The sequence below is a fragment of the Xenopus tropicalis genome, chromosome 5 (assembly GCF_000004195.4).
Source record: "Xenopus tropicalis strain Nigerian chromosome 5, UCB_Xtro_10.0, whole genome shotgun sequence".
NCBI classification, from domain to species: Eukaryota; Metazoa; Chordata; class Amphibia; order Anura; family Pipidae; genus Xenopus; species Xenopus tropicalis.
The window spans coordinates 14,281,584-14,303,481 of record NC_030681.2 but is presented as its reverse complement, the minus strand read 5'-3'; the positions used below and the strand labels follow the sequence as shown (position 1 = coordinate 14,303,481).

The 21,898-nt window shown below is 44.9% G+C and overlaps 1 protein-coding gene across 3 annotated transcripts in view; it reads left to right on the top strand.

The window, feature by feature from the left end:
- The window catches only part of vash2 (vasohibin 2), a 31,341-nt gene that overhangs the window by 2,297 nt on the left and 7,146 nt on the right, over positions 1 to 21,898 (top strand). The window contains exons 1-5 of one of the 3 annotated variants that reach the window (XM_031902477.1): positions 95 to 388; positions 1,384 to 1,870; positions 16,078 to 16,166; positions 17,781 to 17,837; positions 18,525 to 18,599. In XM_031902477.1, coding sequence (XP_031758337.1) covers positions 1,526 to 1,870; positions 16,078 to 16,166; positions 17,781 to 17,837; positions 18,525 to 18,599 — 566 coding nt within the window. In that variant the 5' untranslated portion in view covers positions 95 to 388; positions 1,384 to 1,525. Of the gene's footprint in view, positions 1 to 94; positions 389 to 1,120; positions 1,261 to 1,383; positions 1,871 to 16,077; positions 16,167 to 17,780; positions 17,838 to 18,524; positions 18,600 to 21,898 lie in introns of those variants that run through there. The other 2 variants (XM_031902476.1, XM_031902475.1) reach the window with 2 other exon arrangements.

Below are 21,898 nucleotides of genomic sequence, written 5' to 3'. Positions count from 1 at the left end.
CAACAACTGGAGAGCCGGATGCCTAGTACAGAGGGTCGTTCTACTGAGATCTTGCAGTATAAAAAAAAGGGGACAGCCCTTTACCCTCCCAAGAGGTTCTGCAGCTGCTGCCCGGACTGCGGTATAGTTTGCAGAGCATGCAGAGCTCCCCGCTGAGCAGTCCACTCTGCATCTCCATATCCCCAACCTTCAGCTGGGAAATTCAGTCATCCTGATCCCTCTGTGTGTAGTAGTGTAACATGATAAAGCTGGGCGCGCAGCGGAGCGACAGTAACCCATTCCTACCAGGGATTCAGCTCCTCTCCATTATTCATCATGGGCAGTTGCTGCACAATAGGCACAAGCACACAGGAGTAACCGATAAACTATCCTTCCTGCAACGACCGAGGTGGATACATTGGGGCAGGCTGGTAGCAGTAACTCTATATAGGGTTGCTTTACCTTCACTTTTAGTATGTTATAGAATGGGTTTTTTAATTATTTGCCTTCTTCTAACTCATTCCAATTTTCAAATGGGGGTCACTGACCCCGGCAGCAAAAACACAGTTGCTCTGTGAGGCTACAGTTTTATTGGTACTGTTACGTTTTATTACATATCTTTCTATTCAGACCCTTTCCTATTTATATTTCAGTCTCTCATTGAAATCACTGCTTTGTTGCTAGTATGGGTAATTTGGACCCTAGCAACTAGCTAGCTGCTAAAATGCCAAACTGGAGAGATTTCATATAAAGAACTAAATCATTTAAAATAATAAAAAAATGTCAGAATATCACTTGCTACTTCATACCTAATTTAAAGGTGAACAACCCTTTTAAATCAGGGTTGCCCAACTTTCACGCTGTTGGGGGTTCTGTGATTTGTAGTTCTGCAAGATCAAAATGGCCACAGATTGGATGTTACTTGTATTTAGCTCAGGCTTACTGTCAAGTTGAGGTCAGATCCTAGATGCTGGATCAGAGCAAGTATCTTACAAGAAACATAACCCAATGTACATTTGAACACCACTCCTATCAGTTCTGACTGTTGACTAGGTCTGTCCTGCCAGGAAGGAGGTGTGCAGTTCATTTACTAGTGCTGCCTATTGCTCATTTAGCCTGAAAGTGGGAAATAACTCACATCCTGTTTTCCTGCACTGTGATCTCATGCTTCAAGGTTTCTCTCTCTCGCGCTCTCGTATATTTAGCCTAAAGGTTGTTGTAGTCTAATGTGCTCTCAAGGTTCTTTCAGGAGTCCAGAATGAAAGGGTCAATTCTCCTTGTGTATGTCTCTTCTCTTAACAGTTGGGGTGCTAATGGGCACCCATGCCTTGTACAATTTAGAAAATTGATGCTTAATTTCCAGATGTTTAATGTGAACTGTAATTTATGTTTTCATTCCTGTAGATATTCCGGATCAGATAGCTTCCTGTGTTTTTATTGGTCGGCTTGGCTGTGTCAGGAATAGCAGCAGCCGGAGATGGGTGTCATTTCCCTTGGGATGTATTGAGATTGGTGCGTGGGTGATACGCCACTGCTGGACGTTAATATGACGGGCTCTAGCTCCACTTTCCACCGTGCCCACAGCAAGCACTGCCACTCACCCCATCAGAATGGCGGGCCAAAGACCACTAAACCGTCTCGCTCCCGGAGCCTGCATGATCGCCCATTGGCATCTTCGCTTACGGCAGCTCCCGCTAGCGCCTCTGGAAACAGCTCTGGTGGGTACTCAGAAGAGGAGGACAAAGAGCCCGGGGCTCATTTTTATGTCAACAAAAGTGGCTTCCCTATAGACAGTCAGACTTGGGAGAGGATGTGGGGGCATGTGGCAAAGATTCACCCTGAAGGCAAAGACATGGTGGACAAAATCCGTAATGCGACTCTGCTTGCCAAGGTGAGTCTGTATATGGAGTGTATAATGACAGATAGCATTACTTCCCCTTTAAAACTACTATTAACTTGCAGTGTCTTGGGTTGGCAGACAGTCTTTTTGGGACTGAAATCAGCAGCCTATGCAGAATTGTGTAGCAGAGGTACCAGACTATCTGTTCAAAGCAAACAGGATCCGAGTACACAAGTTTCCCCCAGTTATGTGCTTATAAGGATGTTTTATGCTGTTGTGTATTACATACATTATGCTGTTGTGTATTACATACATTATGCTGTTGTGTATTACATACATTATGCTGTTGTGTATTATATACATTATGCTGTTGTGTATTATATACATTATGCTGTTGTGTATTATATACATTATGCTGTTGTGTATTATATACATTATGCTGTTGCCTGCAGTATAAAGATGGAATCATTGCACTTCACTGGGAAGTACTCTTCGTTTTATTCAGTCCTTTGAATGCCCCATCTTAAAGTCCATGGTATAGTGGTTCCCTTTGTATCCCTGTGGGAAGGGGGAGGGGGCTATCAGAGCTAGGGTCAGAGAAGAGTGGCCCCTGGCCATGGTCTCTATCAGTAATTATTGGGCTATACTACTGAGTTAGCAGGACCTGCTTCTTTGGAGGCCCTATTTATTAGCCAACTGGGCCCCTTGGATGGTGGGTCCTGCCAACAAAAAAATCAAACGTCCCTGACCACTCCCCACTTATGCCAAAAACTCAGCCCTTTACCCACCCAAACCCTGCCCACTTCACCTGCAAGCCCTGCCCCTTTCATGACATGTGAATCACGCTTTTCTGTCTCAGGGCACCCTTCTGTCTCGGGCCACTAACAGCAGTACCCCCTGTACCCCCTGATGGCAGCTCTGCCACTTGGAGTAGGTACATAAATCAAGGATTTCCAAACTGACCATTCAGGGTCTTATTGGTTGTTAAATTACATCTCCCAGAATCCCCCACACTGAAAGACTCCAGCATGCATCCTTGTATCTTATTTTATCTTTCCCTAAGGGGCCCAGGTGAAATTCCCTTTCTGTTTTATGGGGGGTAGTGGGGTCCTAAGCAGCAGTGTGTCAGCTCCCACACAATGTTCAGTATACACACAATGTGAAAAGTACTTATAGAATGGGTTTACTGCAATGTATTTGTGTTTAGTACAGAGAATGGAGAATTTTGGGATAGCATTGCATATTCCTATATTTTGCACAAAGTGAATAAACTAATTAATAGCTAGGTATTCCTTGAAACCTTTGCCTTGCTTGTGCCTTAGTAACACACCCATATACAGAAAAATGTGAGTGATAACAAGCCCGACATTAATGCTAATCAGGTGGGTTCAGCACCCCGGGGCCCGGGGCAATGTGTTTTAGGCCCCATAGTAACAAACAGCATAATTACAGCGTACTTGGGCCATTATTAGTGGCTCCTACTGTACATTAGTGCTCAAATAGTTAAAATGAAGGAGAGCGACTTTAGTGGCATGGCAGCAGTCTAACAAACTAGGAAGGGAATGTAACAGAAACAGTACTTAAAGGGGAACTAAAATACTTTGCCTTTGTAGAGCTGATTTATATGATGACACATGAGATATACTAAGGCAGCTAAATTGCCACTAGTTACTCCCATCACTGCCACTTATTCTTCCCAGCATTCCCAATAGGAATGTTCTGCCCTAGCGGCCCCTAATTATACACAGTGATCGCTCTGAAGTGTCAAACCCTGCCCACTTTCCATAAGCCCTGCCCACTTTCCACAAGCATTGACCTTTCTGGGTCTACAGATTAGAACTCTTTCCTAATTCCCAATAGGATTGTTTTGCCTCCAATAAGGATTAATTATATCTTAGTTGGGATAAAGTACAGGTATAGGACCCGTTATCCAGAATGCTCAGGATCTCCATACCTTAAGTCTACTAAAAAATAAATAAAACATTAATTAACCCCAATAGGATTGTTTTGCATCCAATAAGGATTATTTGTATCTTAGTTGGGATCAATTACAAGGTACTGTTTTATTACTACAGAGAAAAAGGAAATCAGTTTTAAAAATGTGAATTATTTGATTAAAATGGAGTCTATGGGAGATGGCCTTTCCGTAATTCAGAACTTTCTGGATAATGGGTTTCCGAATAAGGGATGCAATACCTGTAGATCCTGGAGAATCTGGGTGGGTGTCTGTTCTTTCCTGACTTGGCTAATGTAGCAATAACTGTATGACTCTGAATGCCCAATTTCCTAAGGGTGAAGGCACACAGAGCTACTAGTAGCAGCTACTTGTCCTGCCTACTAAAATAGACAATGCTGAACATTTAGTGATAATTGTCTCTATGTATATTTTAGCAGAGGCAATTCTAAGTATTGCTGCTACTAGTAGCTCAGTGTGTTTTCACCCTAACATACCAAGCTCAGTTATTGCATATATAATATTGGACTGCTGTCTCTCTCTCTGTAATTAAAGAGAAAGTGCTCTGTGCTGTCATGAGGCTTCTGTACATCTTGCTGTATACAGCAGCTATAGGGGAAAAGATAAACAAGTTTTTTTTTTCCTCCCAGGAGGGCCGAAGGTTGTAGGAAGAAATTCTGTTGCTTTGTTGTTGTATTTCGGACAAATATTACATTAGGATTATATTTTCCAGCTCTCACGTGCAGTTACGCGTGTGTTTACCTTTCCTAGCGAGTGATGATGAAGGTCCTTATTTATTAAGCAGCGCTACCCCAGCCCTAGCCCTGTAATTACTCCAGCAATGTCACACATCCTTGTAAACTGGAGGCTTAAAGTTCATTAGGAAACTCACACAGAGCATTTGTCAGATCCTTAGGGCCACCTGTTGGCACTCTGGTACAACAATAAGCGCCAAGCGCTGCATTTTATTGTGTGTATTGTGTGTCCCAATGCAATGTAAGTGTTAATTGGTCTCATTTTAACCTTGTGGGTCAGTACCCATGGGAGCCAGCAGCAATGCTGAATCAAGCTGAAAGGATTGTTCCTGGTTTGAGCAGTTTTAGCCCTCTCTTATTGGGAACTCCTGGAGCAATGAGTACTGAGAACCACCCCTGCCACTGACTTGAAAGGCAACTGCCTGTCACTACTTTAGCAGGTGTATTTAATAGGGATGCACCGAACCCAGTTTTTTGGGTTTGGCCGAACCCCAGAACCCACCCTGATGGATTCAGCCGAATCCCAAACTGTTTCCTGGATTCAGTGCATCCCTAGTATTTAATCCCCAAAAAATGCTCAAGTGCTCATTATGGATCCCAAATCTGCAATGATAGGCAGTTCTTTTGGTGAAACCATCCCACCATTCCCAGTACACTCATAGCTAAAGGGAACAGAGAGCTGCACGAGGCTGGGGCATTTCTCTATCAGCCTCTCAGTATGTGTGTGTTGGGCACCGTGGCCACATAGGGCAGTGAGTGTGGGTAATACTGGCACATAGTAGTGGACATGGGCACAGTAAGTTACAGGCCATGCTGGCACCATCTTCCCTATGCTCGGTGCAGGGCTATGCTGAAATCTGTGCAGCCCCACATTGGGCATAGCTCAATAATCTCCCTATGTAAAGGTTGGCACATAGGCCTGATGTCCATTCCATTCAATAGCACTGAGAGCTGAAATGATCTTTACATGGAAGTGGTTAACGCTGAGTGTAGGATTGTGCACTATGGCACTTCTCAGTGGCTCGCTTGTCTCACAGGCGTAGGTAACAATGGGATCCTTATTACCCTCCCAGTTGGCAGAAGCCAGCCCTGCTCTTACTGTAAGTGCCAGGCTGTGTGTCTACAGATTCCCACGTCCCACAATGCCTTCTGCTTTCTAGCCTTGCCGATTGCCAGAATCTGACACAGCACGGGGAGAGACCAAATGTTGTTGATAGACGGGTTCCTGTGAGTCAACGAAAACAGATGTCTCAAATGGTGATGGTAGGACTGGCGCAACAGACGGGAGAGACCTCAGGCATGGGATGGGGGGGTGATTATTCTGGGATGGAATTCCCGGTGCAACAGGGATATCTTTAGCAGCGCACAAGGTTATCCCGAGAGCCAGTTACTGTGTTATCTGAGGGGCTAGAGAAAGGTTAAATACACAGTGGGAAGCAGCAGTGCATAGTGGTGCCACACACTGGGCTGATACGCAGGGCACAGGTGCAAGTGTATGCAGGGGGGCAGGGGTATTCATGTTACCAGGGCACAGTAGATATGGGGGTATCTAGATTTACCTGGGGCAGGGACTCGAAAAGCTTCAAATGCTGTGCCCCTTTCATTGCTCCAGAGAAATGCAAGCCCACCTTCTCAGTGGATACATGGGGGGGCAAAGCTGGAAGGATAGCGGGCACAGCTCACTTTTGATCAGTTCCAAACCAATTAAAAGGGCGGTTCACCTTTAATTTAACTTTTAGCGTCTTATAGAATGAACAATTCTAAGCAACTTTTCAACTGGTGTTCATTATTTATTTCTTATAGTTTGTGAATTATTTGCCTTCTTCTTCAAACTCTTTGTCCCCGGCAGCCAAAAACTATTGCTCTGTGGAGCTACAGTTTTATTGCTATTGTATTTTTTGTTCTTTTCACTGCCTCTTCAATTCATATAGCAGTCTCTCATTCAAACCACTCCCTGGTTACTAAGGTAATTTGACCCCTAGCAACCATATAGCTGTTATAACTCTAAACTGGAGAGTTGCTGAACAGTTATTGAAATAAATAAAAAAAACTACAAATGATAAAAAATTAAGACAAATTGCAAATTGTCTCAGAATATCACTCTCTACATCAAACTAAAAGTTATCTCAAAGGTAAAAAACCCCTTTAGTAAATTACATGTGGCTTCCCGTGTTACATGAATAATCAGGTTCGTTCCAATCAGCAGGTACTTTATAACCCACCCTGTGGCTCTTTACTTTATAACCCACCCTTGGCTTTAGCAATCAGGTGCTTTCTTTCAATATTACAACTGTAACAATCAATGCAACGTAAATGCTGATTGGTTGCTACAGTTACATATATACGATGTGACTGTATAAGCCCCATTGTGACTTGTGGGGGAACACTGTATGAAATTTATGGCAAACACATTCCCGACATGACACAAAAGAGAATTTAGGGTCCTTTGGGCTGCGCTTTGTTCTTTATTTTACATATTATTCTGAACACAATAGAGGTCTGTTACATTCCATCTCCCACTGAGGAAGAGTAGCCCACTCGTGGGTCCCAGAGCAGGGCCAAGAGCAGAATAAATGTGTCCACTAAGGACCCTATTCGGAGACTTTGCCTTTAACCCCTCTGTGTAGCAGCTCCTTACCCCTACAATGTTATTCCATTCTGTATTTAGAACATTTCATTGGAAGAAACCTGAAACCCTGTCTCCTGGGCACTAACCGTAGCAACCTGACATCCCCCCCCTGTACGTACCAGTGGCCCCAGCAAATAGCTGAAGTGAAAGCAATACTGGTGTCATATTGTGAAAAGGGACTTTTATTCATAATTGTGAAGCTCCCTGACAATTTAGACTCAAATTGCAGCACCCCCTTTTGGAGTTGGAGTGAGAATATAATACAGAAAGGGCAGGGAGAATAGCAGGGATTACCAACTGGTTCAGTGGCACTTGGGGGTACCATGAACATTTCTTTAGGTACAGGGTGAATTTACATTGCTGTAGAGCAAACCCCTAGTTCACTAAAGGAATTACTATTAGTGATGCAAGATAATTCACCAGTGGCAATTCCACTCACTAAACCAGGGGTCCCCAACCTTTCTTACTCGTGAGCCACAGTCAAATGTAAAAAGACTTGGGGAGCAACACAAGCACCATAAAAGTTCATGGAGGAGCCAAATAAGGGCTGTGATTGGCTATTAGGCAGCCTCTATGCACCCTATCAGCTTACAGGGGGCTTTATTTGGTAGGAAATCTTGTTTTTACTCAACCAAAACTTGCCCCCAAGTCAGGAATTCAAAAATAACTCCCTGGTTTGGGGGCACTGAGAGCAACACCCAAGGGGTTGGGGAGCAACATGTTACCCCTGAGCCACTGGTTGGGGATCCCTGTCCTGTACTATGTCAGTCACCTTGCTGTTATCTTACATAGGGAGATTATTTGGCTTTACAGTATGACTCTGTAATCAGACATCAGGAGGGAGGACATACTGCTGTTTAGTTGGTCTTTGATGGAAAAGTGTGTTTATAACTCCCAGCTCCAGCTGCAGGGACAAAGGACGTGGAGCAAGATTCACACACATCAGGTGGGATTCTCATTGGAGGATTCTTTCGCATAATTAAGAGAGCCACTGGTCCTGTAGAGCAGGGGGAAAGTTTTATCAAGCATTATAGCTTTGAGTATATACCCCTGATGTTGCTGGACTACAGCTCCCAACATGCCTTAACGTTAGGCTGAGAGTGGAGCAATGTATTAAACAGACAGGCACTGCTGGATCTGTCATTGTCTTGGAATTTCTGGCAGATTCACCTGTCTCCGTCTGAGAATATATTTCAACTTTCTCGCCAGGGGGATTCTGCAGCTTTGTGGCATTAATGTGACTGGGATGTATACGGATTCCTCTTTTCTCATATTCACAGCAATTTCTTCCAGCCTTTATTGACCTTATACAGTTTATAACACTTTGTGCTCCCAGACTGGGCTGTATGGCACTGGAGCTCTGCAAGGGATGGTATTACAGGTATAGGATCCGTTATCTGGAAACCTGTTATCCAGAAAGTTCCAAATTTTAGCAAAGGTCTCCCTTAGACTCCATTTTAAAGTTAACTTTTAGTATGTTATAGACTGGCCAATTCTAAGCAACTTTTCAATTGGTCTTTATTTTGTAACTGTTATAGTTTTTGAATTATTTGTCTCCTTCTTTGCAGTTTTTAAATGGGGGTCACTGACCCCAGCAGCGTAAAAAGAATTTGCCTGTGAGGCTACAGTTTTATTGTTATTGTTACTTTTGTAGCTTTCTTTACTATTGAGGCCTCTTCTATTCATATACCAGTCTCTCATCCAAACCACTCCCTGGTTGCTAAGGTAACTTGAACCCTAGCAACCAGATAGCTGTTGAAACTCCAAACTGGAAAGCTGCTGAACAAAAATGAAAATAATTAAAAAAAAGTACAATAATAAAAAAAGTAGACTAATTGCAAATTGTCACAGAATATCACTCTCTACATTATACTAAAAGTTAACTCAAAGGTAAACAACCCCCTTTAATAAATTACAGTTTATTACAGGTCTTCCTGTACAGTCTAAACGATTTGGGGAATGCCACTTATAGCTTAGTTTTCAGGCCATGCCACCTATAACTTGGCACCGAGCCCACTGAATTGTTAATCCACTTCTCCTCCTCGCTCCTTGCGATATCATTCTAAACACAGGAGCCCCGTGGGAGGTAGTAAGATGCTTGTGGGCAGCCTGCCAGTGACACAATGGCTGCTTAGATACAGGTGAAACTGCAGACTGAGGCAGTAATATCTTTACAGAAACTTAAGGGATATTAATCGTATACAAAGGAATTATTTCCATTTACGAAACATTAATACGTTAATAAATAGTGGCCATTTAATGCTTAGACAGTAAATAGGCCAACGCGTCAGTAAATGGTCCCATTCGTGTAAGGCTGGTTTGTATCAAGCACAACTTATTCCATAACAGAACTAAAATCTCCCAGACACAAAGAAATATTAATACAGGTATGGGATCCCTTATCTGGAAACCCGTTATCCAGAAAGTTCAGAATTACAGAAAGGCCATCTCCCATAGACTCCATTTTAAGCAAATAATTTTAATGTTATAAAATGATTCCCTTTTCTCTGTAATAATAAAACAGTACCTGTACTTGATCCCAACTAAGATATAATTACCCCTTATTGGGGGCAGAACAGCCCTATTGGGTTTATTTCATGGTTAAATGATTCCCTTTTCTCTGTAATAATAAAACAGTACCTGTACTTGATCCCAACTAAGATATAATTACCCCTTATTGGGGGCAGAACAGCCCTATTGGGTTTATTTAATGGTTAAATGATTCCCTTTTCTCTGTAATAATAAAACAGTACCTGTACTTGATCCCAACTAAGATATAATTACCCCTTATTGGAGGCAGAACAGCCCTATTGGGTTTATTTAATGGTTAAATGATTCCCTTTTCTCTGTAATAATAAAACAGTATCTGTACTTGATCCCAACTAAGATATAATTACCCCTTATTGGGGGCAGAACAGCCCTATTGGGTTTATTTCATGGTTAAATGATTCCCTTTTCTCTGTAATAATAAAACAGTACCTGTACTTGATCCCAACTAAGATATAATTACCCCTTATTGGGGGCAGAACAGCCCTATTGGGTTTATTTCATGGTTAAATGATTCCCTTTTCTCTGTAATAATAAAACAGTACCTGTACTTGATCCCAACTAAGATATAATTACCCCTTATTGGGGGCAGAACAGCCCTATTGGGTTTATTTAATGGTTAAATGATTCCCTTTTCTCTGTAATAATAAAACAGTACCTGTACTTGATCAAAGCTAAGATATAATTAATCCTTATTGGAAGCAAAAAAAGCCAATGGGGTTTATTCAATATTTAAATGATGTTTAGCAGACTTAAGTTATGGAGATCCAAATTATGGAAAGATACCTTATCCGGAAAACCCCAGGTTACGAGCATTCTGGATAACAAGTCCCATACATGTACCATGTTAAAATCTGTAGTGCAATAATTGCCCAAGCCCTGATGTGGGTTCCTGCTGCCCGCAGAGGATTAGGGGCACATACCTATGCAATAGTGAAGTTGCCGTATCCATACATCAGCGCAACATTTACATCAACACCCCCGGGGGCTGCACGTGGCTGTCTGTAAGCAAAGCGGCAATTAGGCGCTGACATTCTGTGCTACTGACAGCTCATTATGTTACATACAAGGTCCTGATGTAAACCCTGCAGTAGCTTGAATGTTTCCCACGTTCCAGTAACTTTGGGCCAGTACTGTAATAAAGGAGCAGAGACTACGTGTTTGTTATCCTGGACCTGAGTTTGGGAGTCGTGTCCTTACAGTTATGCCTGTAGGGTGGCCCCTCACTATGTTGTATGGGCTCTGCTGCATTACTGTCTGCCTCAAATGCTCTCTGTTTAGCTGAGTAAATGGGAATTCACACACACTGTATATTGTTTTTGTTCCCACTATGTGTCGGCTGTGGGCAGAATAGGATGGCAGGCAGGGCCCTGATGTTGGGTAATTCACCCTGGCACTGGTATACATACTTACACAGTTACATAGGGTTGAAAAAAGACCAGAGTCCATCAAGTTCAACCCTTCCAAGTAAACCCAGCACTCACACCCTATATCTATACACTCACATACATAAACTATATATACAAACATTAATACTAACTGTAGGTATTAGTATCACAATAGCCTTGGATATTCTGCTTGTTCAAGAACTCATCCAGGCCCCTCTTATAGGCATTATGGCTGCTGTTTAGGTTTTAGGACATATTTATCAAAGGATAACCAGACAATGTGCTCTTATTTCCCAGCAGAACTCACAGCTCTTTTCCTTTATTCAACCTTTGATAAATACAGTACAAACCCCCCACTGACCCCTCGGCAGCCAGGAAATGACTGGAAAGTGAGACATGCAGCAGATCTATTCCCCCCCCATGGGAAAAAGCTGCGTGCCCCGTACAAGTGAAACCAGAGCCCAGCTGACTAATACCTTGGATATGTTATTATTTTTATTATATGTTATTATATCATTAACAAGCAATTATAAGGCACCAACATATTACACAGCGATGTACTGTGTCCCATAAACCTCTCTGCAAGTGGTTTTACTGTGCGAGTATGTGCATATTATATGGCACGGGCTGGGCTAATTTTAGGGCATTTTTCTCTGACGCCAGATATATTTCCCCCCAAAAAACTTTAAAACCTGATGGCAAAGCAGAGACGTCCAGCTTCTAACCATAAGGATTTGTAGTCTGGGCTGTGGGAGGGCCTGGGGCATCACAGATGTTACCCCAATATTTTTATAAACTAGGGCTGCATCAATTATGCCATTTTCAGGTTTGGAAAATACCATATCTCCATATCTTCCACTAAAGATTTGGGCAATGGAATGGAACCACTTGTAGAGCTGTCTGTTCTGTATTTTCCAGTTGTCATTCTTATATGCTGGGCTTGGGCAAAGCTGGGCATGTCGCTGGGGCATAATGGGGCATGGACAGGGTGCAAAAAAACATGGTCAGGGAATGACAGGGCGTGGTAAAAAGATTGCTCTTCCTTTGTTGTCTATAGAAAGGTTTGCTGCAGGTGAAAAGTGGTACTGCAAGTGGTACCTCCTTTATATGTCATTTTAACCATCGGGACAAGTTAGTTAGTCTTCTTCCCATATCAGTGTGGTGCTAAAGGGGTTAAGTGTGAATCCATTATTGGTATCTCTTCTGAAAATTCTATTTATCACCTGGTTTCTGGCAGCCGGAGGTGTGATCCCTTTATTATTCCCATTACTGGTACCGGCTACATAAGGAACCAGGGAGAAACAGCACAATATGCTAAATATATGCATGTTAACACCAGTACTACACTGCTAATTCATTCACTGCAAATCATGTACGAGTTATATATCTGCCTGCTGCTCACTGGGCTCTCACAAACCTAAGTGCCAACACCAGTCAGTGATGGGATCTAATATCTGGAAATCCGTAATCAAGAACTTTCTGAAACTGACACCTTCTTAAATCTTTTGTACCTTGTATGTTTAAGGAAATCAATTCTATTAGGTTTATTTATGATATCAAGTATAGTAGGGAAAGATGGTGCCTATAGTAGCAGTGGGGAGATAATAGCCTCTGGGAAGGGACTGGGGCAGTGGGATAGCAGGTATAGTAGGGAGAGATGGTGCCTATAGTAGCAGTGGGGGGATAATAGCCTCTGGGAAGGGACTGGGGCTGTGGGATAGCAGGTATAGTAGGGAGAGATGGTGCCTATAGTAGCAGTGGGATAATAGCCTCTGGGAAGGGACTGGGGCTGGGGGATAGCAGGTATAGTAGGGAGAGATGGTGCCTATAGTAGCAGTGGGGGGATAATAGCCTCTGGGAAGGGACTGTGGCTAGGGGATAGCAGGTATAGTAGGGAGAGATGGTGCCTATAGTAGCAGTGGGATAATAGCCTCTGGGAAGGGACTGGGGCTGTGGGATAGCAGGTATAGTAGGGAGAGATGGTGCCTATAGTAGCAGTGGGGGGATAATAGCCTCTGGGAAGGGACTGGGGCTGTGGGATAGCAGGTATAGTAGGGAGAGATGGTGCCTATAGTAGCAGTGGGGGGATAATAGCCTCTGGAAAGGGACTGGGGCTGGGGGATAGCAGGTATAGTAGGGAGAGATGGTGCCTATAGTAGCAGTGGGGGGATAATAGCCTCTGGGAAGGGACTGTGGCTGTGGGATAGCAGGTATAGTAGGGAGAGATGGTGCCTATAGTAGCAGTGGGGGGATAATAGCCTCTGGGAAGGGACTGTGGCTGTGGGATAGCAGGTATAGTAGGGTGAGATGGTGCCTATAGTAGCAGTGGGATAATAGCCTCTGGGAAGGGACTGGGGCTGTGGGATAGCAGGTATAGTAGGGAGAGATGGTGCCTATAGTAGCAGTGGGGGATAATAGCCTCTGGGAAGGGACTGGGGCTGTGGGATAGCAGGTATAGTAGGGATAGGTGGTGCCTATAGTAGCAGTGGGATAATAGCCTCTGGGAAGGGACTGGGGCTGTGGGATAGCAGGTATAGTAGGGATAGATGGTGCCTATAGTAGCAGTGGGGGGGATAATAGCCTCTGGGAAGGGACTGGGGCTGTGGGATAGCAGGTATAGTAGGGAGAGATGGTGCCTATAGTAGCAGTGGGGGGATAATAGCCTCTGGGAAGGGACTGGGGCTGTGGGATAGCAGGTATAGTAGGGAGAGATGGTGCCGATAGTAGCAGTGGGGGGATAATAGCCTCTGGGAAGGGACTGGGGCTGTGGGATAGCAGGTATAGTAGGGAGAGATGGTGCCGATAGTAGCAGTGGGGGGATAATAGCCTCTGGGAAGGGACTGGGGCTGTGGGATAGCAGGTATAGTAGGAAGAGATGGTGCCTATAGTAGCAGTGGGGGGATAATAGCCTCTGGGAAGGGACTGGGGCTGTGGGATAGCAGGTATAGTAGGGAGAGATGGTGCCTATAGTAGCAGTGGGGGGATAATAGCCTCTGGGAAGGGACTGTTGCTCTGCGGGTCATTTGTATAACTAATCTACCATTTCCCCGTATGCATGATTGCATTTATCTCTATGTGCAGGGTTTGGCAGCACTGAGTTGTAAGATTCTGCCTTGATGCAGTGCTTCGTCAGCTCTGAAAATCAGATTTGTTAGAGCAGAACATTTTAATAGGGATTTAGCAATAAAATGTCTTTTATACTAAATAAATATAATGTGGCAACTTAAATCCCCTGTATCCCATGCTACTGTACTTGTTTACTGCTTTCAAATGTTTCATACAGTAATTTATACAGAAGAGGGACCCCTAGGTTTGCTCATAGCCTGTACAGAGAGATACCCAAAATGTATTCCAGCATTCTGTATTTAATAGATTTTAGCAGGAACAGCCTGTGAGGTTCCATCAGAGCCTGTATGGAGATACCATGTGAGCAGAGGAACATGTAATGGTGTAGGGAGGCTTTAGTTGGTTTCCAAGCAGAATATAATGGTTTATGACTCCCCATAAGGAGACATTGATGCATAGTGTGCAGCCATTAAAGCATTCCATCCTGTCTGCCTCGTTGGAGCTGAGATCTCTCAATAAAGCCGAGATTATAGGGAAATGTGTCAGGCACTGGGCGCTCCATATCTGGGCTTTTATTTGCCCCCACCCCATCTAAACATTTGCTGGATCTGAAATGGCAAAGGCTAAAATTATACGAGGTGTAATTATCACTCGCTATTCAGCTGCGCTCGCATCAACCTCCCGAAGGCTTGGCGTGCCGGCATATTTATCTTGGTACAGTGATACTAAATATACTGAGCGCTGACTTTATACCCAGGCTATTGGGCATTGGGAATCCCAGGGAGCTTGCAATCTAACTCTGGTGCCTGGGGCACAGGGAGACAAAGAGACTGAGGAATCAAAGCAAGGTTTCCCCGAGTCAACAGAATCTTCTTTTTTAGGGCTGGTGCAATGTGACATGGCCTCCGTGTGGGTGCTGCTGTGGGTGCTGCTGCCTAATTCCCATTATACACAATGGGTGGCGTAGGGGTGGTTTTGGGCATCTCCTTGAGGTTAGGCCTATAAGGAAGAAATTGGTGGTTCAGGGAAATCTTCAGCATCCTACCCCTCCCCCCCTCCAGCATCCTACCCCTGACAGTCACCCCCAGCATCTACTCTGCCCCCCACCAGCATCCTACCCCTGACAGTCACCCCCAGCATCCTACCCCTGCCCCCCACCAGCATCCTACCCCTGACAGTCACCCCCAGCATCCTACTCTGCCCCCCACCAGCATGCTACCCCTGACAGTCACCCCCAGCATCCTACTCCTGCCCTCCACCAGCATCCTACCCCTGACAGTCACCCCCAGCATCCTACCCCTGGCAGTCACCCCAGCATCCTACCCCTGACAGTCACCCCCAGCATTCTACTCTGCCCCCCACCAGCATCCTACCCCTGACAGTCACCCCCAGCATCCTACTCCTGCCCTCCACCAGCATCCTACCCCTGACAGTCACCCCCAGCATCCTACCCCTGCCCCCCACCAGCATCCTACCCCTGGCAGTCACTCCCAGCATCCTACCCCTGGCAGTCACTCCCAGCATCCTACCCCTGACAGTCACCCCCAGCATCCTACCCCTGGCAGTCACTCCCAGCATCCTACCCCTGACAGTCACCCTCAGCATCTACTCTGCCCCCCACCAGCATCCTATCCCTGACAGTCACCCCCAGCATCTACTCTGCCCCCACCAGCATCCTACCCCTGACAGTCACCCCCAGCATCCTACCCCTGACAGTCACCCCCAGCATCCTACCCCTGCCCCCCCACCAGCATCCTACCCCTGACAGTCACCCCCAGCATCCTACCCCTGCCCCCCACCAGCATCCTACCAGTGGCAGTCACTCCCAGCATCCCACGTCCAGCCTATGGGGCCCTTTCCCTCAGTTGAGGTACCAATGCTATTCTAATGTTCTGCTTGTTTTCCTCCTTCCTTTTCAGCCCTCCATTCCAGCGGTGCCAACCTACAAGGCTTCTATGTCCATCCCGGAGTGGCTTCAGGCAGTGCAACGCTACATGAAACTGCTGCAGTATCCTTTCTTTATCCCTCAGGTTCTGTAGGTGCAGGCTGCACCCAGCCTTAATGTCCCCTTTTTACATCCCAACCATGTTTCCTGATCGGGGGGGTTTCCCCTTTAAATAAATAAAACCTTAGCTGTTATAAAGCTTTTCTTTGCAATGATTTCTTCTTTAGCGGTGCCAAACCCGGCGGGCACATTATTTCTGTAGGAGGCCAGTGTAGAGCAGCACCCAGGCACAGAGGGAATGTGAGCTGACAGTTGTTCCGCACGGCTGGCTCCCACAGCGGGGCACCTGCCTCCTCAGCACTTACACCGTGGAATGGTGCCACCCCCGTGCCATTACAGTGCTGCAATCTTACTGCCGCATCAGCCACATCAGCATGTGACACAGGCCTTATGCCCTATGTATTATATAGGGGATTGTGAGAATCGGCACAGTTAGCTTCATATTATTGGGCAGTGATGGGTAATTCCCAGCATCCCATCGACAGATGAAGGGTGCAGGGAATAGTATGAAGGATCACAAGCTACCGATGTCTGTCTGACGAGTAGTAATTGTGTAGCAAATTGCACACAGATGAACGATCATTGGTTGCAATGCTGCATTTTGGGCACACGTGCCCAGCAACCCTCATTGGCAGTAATGGGTATTGCTCTTTATATTCTAAAGACTTTTTGTATATATAGAGATAAAACACTATACATGACCAAACTTTGCATAGGTCTAGTAACCCATAGCAACAAAGCATCTTTGCTTTTAATATTGTGCACAATGCTAAGCCAGTAAAGGCTAACTGGCAATTCAGGGGGTTAATGGTACAGAGGAAACAGCCTTCTAAAGGGAGGGCTTGCACCCCAAAAATATTCAGTGTGACGGAATAGCAACCAGTTGTATGTTTGGTTTCAGTCTGTGCTTCCTGCTGATCGGCTGATACCTGCTGATTGGCTTATTCCTGCTGATTGGCTGATTCCTGCTGATTGGCTGCAGACCAGAAGCAATTTATATTCCATGATACTGAGCCATTTCAGCCCTCAGGCAAAGGATAACTCTGCACATAACACATGGTGTTAGCGGGGTCTCATTCTGTAACTGACAAGAGACTCATAAGGAAGCCCATTAAAATATCTGGATGAGAGATATCACTGGAGAGGGGAATGGATGGTGTATGTGCTACACCCTTGATCTGAAGGAGCCCCCCCCCCCCTAGGCTTAATAATACACTTGTTGCATAACTGGAACGCACTCGCCAATGTGGTTTCTCTGTCCCAGTGTGACTGTTACATTCTATGGACAAGATGATACTGGATCATTGTACCGAAGCATCTGCTCCTCCTCATCCTCACCCCCCCCCAGCTGCCATAGTTCAACAGCTGGAATCCTGTGAATTTTACACCCCGTATTAAAAATTGGCTCGGCAGCCAGTCCTGATGCTCCATAAATGCGATTGGGACTGTGCTCCTATTCTTTATATTCCTCTACAAAGGGAGGGGGAGACCCATTGGGGATGAGGTAATGGGGGAGCAGCTCTTGTGATTCCCTCACCATAACAAATAATGTTCTATTCCCCCCCCCCCCGAGCCTCTTTTGGAATGTTCTATTTCGCCTTAATGTCAGAAAAACAGATACAATCACACAGGGACCCAGTTCTTTGAAATAAGGAAGACGAGGCCTCTGAGTGGGTAAGAACAGAATTGTCATTGTACACGTGATGCTCTACTTCCCAGAATGCCTGCTTGTTCAGGAAAAGCACCTGAGTGTATGAGGCATTGTGGGAAATGGAGTTTTGCATTTGAAGAAGCTGACTATACAATCATTGTTGGAAAGTTTCTTAGTATTATATTTAATTTTGTTATGTAAAATGTTATGTTTGGGTTTACTTCCCCTTTAACATAGAAGCCACAGGCATGCCTTTCATGCTTCCCTTTCACATTACAGCAGTTATTTCCCCCAAGCTCTATCCATATGTCTTTGGCATGCATTGGGAATTTGATAAAGTCGGTCAATGCTGGCATTATAACCAGCTGATAGGGCCCCGGGGCTCATCCTTTAATAAATCCCCAGCAAGAACAAATGTATCATTGACATATCGACATCCCAGGATAAGGGGGGTCTGTCCGGGCTGCACTCGCAGCTGTAGTCTGTCCAGATAGAGCGGGGAATCCCAACAGAACTCTTATTCTTGAGACTGCAAACAGGGGCAGGAAGGCAGCTGACAGTTGAGCAGATGCACAAAGGTTTTCTTATGGGGAAATATCCAAGGGCCGCGCCATTCTCTCCCCCATTGGCTGACACATCTTGCTGCAATCTGTTTATATGGGAAACACTCATTAAATGGGGTGGTGTAATTAATTCTCTCTTTCCTTCAGGTTAATGGAGACAGCAAAAGAGATGACCAGGGAGTCTTTGCCCATCAAATGCCTGGAAGCTGTGATCCTCGGAATGTATCCTTTCATTCGCTGCTCAGGGTATTACAAGGGGATAGCCCCCTTCTTATTACTGTAATGAAGGTGGTGCCATATTGGTTGGTTAGTAATAACGGATTTGTTTACATAAAGTAAAAAAAAAATCACAGTCAAAATATATATATATAGTATTTTATATTTTTAATATATATAGGTGCCTAATGGAACCTGAGGGCATCTACACAGTTCCAGAGCTGGGCCGGCTGCAGCTTTCATTGATTGAAGCTTGCTGTCAGCAGGACCCTTGCCTTAACACTGTAATATCAAGCTTAACTTCCAGTAGATAAAATAATCCCACCCAAATCTGGCCCTGGCATCTATAGCAGCGGTGTACCTTGGTCATGCTGGGCTCCCCTGCAGAAAAATCTTTTGACCAGCGTGACCAGTCCCAACTCCCCCTCCCAGCCCTGATCGCGACGCTATATTTAAGGTAGGAGAGGGGCAGGGGAGGGAGGACTAAGGTACAGCAGACCCCTCAGTCTGGGTCTCCCTGCTGCCTGGGCCCCTCCGTGACAGTGGGCTCTTCTGTATATATAGTTACACCACTGATCTATGGCTATGGATCTCCCTAGGTGGCCAGCCCTATAGTTTGGAGTTTGGGAGCCACTGTAGCCAGCAGTAACCCTGACTGGCACTTGTAGAGTTAAGTTCTGCTGAACAGCCCCAGACTGGGATTCCAAGTAGGTCCTGGCATTTCAATTACACAGAGGCCCTAACAGCCCCCCCAGCAGGCCACTGTAACTGGCAGTGCTGTTATTACATTTAGTGGGCCAATTACATCTCATAAGTTGGAAGGCCAGACTCAGTTCAAATGATGATGTCACATAATGAAGTCTATGAGGCTTTCAAGCAGACTGGGGGCCATAAAAATCCTATGGAGGGTCACATCCAACCCACAAGTCTCTAGTTGGACAGTTCTGGTCTGTGGTCTCTTACAGCAGCCCCTCTGGCAGTTGCTAAAATCCACAGATTGCCAGTCTGGGCCTACTGCTTAAGGCAGACTTGCCAACCTGCACTCCTTGCCTAGCTTTGGAACCATTCCCACGCCTCCAGGCAGTTGCACAACCCAGTTCTGGAAGCCCACCCATATTATAAAGTGTCTGTAAAGGAAGCACCCATATATTATAAACCTACATCAAATAAATACATTAACTTTACTAACATTCATCTTTGGAGATGAATGTTCTCAGGTCACTATAGTAATTAATCCCTAGCAACCAGATTGCCATTCCAAAATTGAGTATGGGACCTGTTATCCAGAATGCTTAGGACCCGGGGTTTTCCGAATAAGGGAATAAGGGATCTTTCCATAATTTGGATCTCCATAACTTAAGTCTGCTAAAAATCATTTAAATATTGAAGAAACCCAATAAGCTTGTTTTGCCTCCAATAAGGTTCAATTAGATCTTTTTTTAAAATTAGACATATTTGCTTATAATGGAGTCTGTGGGAGATGGCAGGCTATTATTTGTGGCCTTAGCACTGAAGTCTACAGAAACACACAAACATGGCCTCATTATTGCAGTTTTGTAGTTTCCCTTTAAACAGAATGTGGAATATAATTACCTATTTATTGCCCACATCTAATGTGCCATATAGTTGTTCCTGGCTAAGAACCTATGGCAGCCCCATTCTCATGTATGTGCACAATAAGCAACCCCCTGATACTTGCCTTTTTTGCATGAAAATAACCCTAGTGCACTTCCCCTTGAAACTTGTAAACCTATTTTGAGGCTATTTTGGCTGCTCCACAGATTCCCACACGTCAGACTATCCTGGCTGTGTGTCCTGGCTGGATTTGGGGAGGCTGAAAGGATTCTTGGCTGATTGAGAGCGGGACACAATGTGTCGTAAATCTACCACAGCCCCGTGGCAAAAATAAATATATATAAATATATAAGCTCTTCGCACCTCTGTGCCAAATTTCACTAATAGCTGCATAGTGATTAAAGGGCAACTGAGAGAGGGAGACGTCACCCTGCAGGGAGGGGGGGGGGGTGAGCGACTGCTCATATGGTTTGTGCTTACTAGAGAGACCAGGGGGTTTGGTTCTGGAACCGATTAGGGAAGGATTCCGTAATGCAATACTCAGCTGGAAAAGAAAGGGCTGATAGGCGCCCGTGGCTGCAATTCTCACAGCATTTTATTGGCATTCGAGTCATTGGCCGGACTTTGCATTATCTCACCGGTTATTTGAGGTCACACTGAACATCCCAGGAAACTGCTGCCAGTTTGGGGCGGCAGAGAGGACAGCTCCCTGGGAAGGGTCTTGTTAATGTCCCGAGAATGCAGTGCTTATCAGTTGCTGGTGCAAGCAATATGGTAGCACCTTGTTTTAGGCTTTGTGAATATAAATGTCATAACAGGATTCTGGGAAGAAATTCTTAAGGCTCCTAGAAAAGTCCATTTACATGGGCTTTGTCCCATTTACATGGGTTTATCCTATAGGCACTCCAGCAGGACTGTATCTGGGGGTGATCTGCCCCAGTTGTGTTTTAATGAACCCCCAGTGCACGTGCATCAGATTATAGGGTATTATCACATAAAGCAATGAATCAATATGTGACTTCTTTCCCATAATTCCTGCTGTTAAGCATAACAAGAAGATGCGGCCAACCAGTGTTTGTGCTGATATAGCAAATCCAAACTCATTTACTAAAAGCTGCTAAAAACAGACCCACAATGCACCTTGTTGCATGTTTTTGTGCTGACTGCTCTCAGGCGCAACTCTGTTCCACACAGTGAAGCTGTAAGTAGTTGCGCTGCCCCAGACTGGCACCCTGGCACATACAGTGCCCACTATAGGGGAGTGTCCACATACACGTCCCTTACTGGCACCAAACATGATGCAAAGGTGCAGCTGTAGGTGTAAAGCCAACCCAGCGCCCCTACATAACGCCTGGTGTTCCTATGCACTTCCCCTTTAATATTATTATTACCCAGTACCCTCAGAATTTTACTTCTTGAGAACTTAATCTTTAATAGTATTATCCCTTTACATTCCCAAGCTGCATGTTCTCAAGCTCCGTACCTTTAATAACAGTATTATCCCATTACATTCCTGAAAAGAACTTTACTAAGCACTTTGTGTTTAATAGTATTATCCCAGTACATTCCTGAGAGCTTCCCCTTTAATAGTATTATCCCAGTACATTCCTGAGAGCTTCCCCTTTAATAGTATTATCCCAGTACATTCCCTGATCTTCCCCTTTAATAGTATTATCCCAGTACATTAGTGAGCACTTTGTCCCTAACTGCTTCTTCTTGATAGTATTATT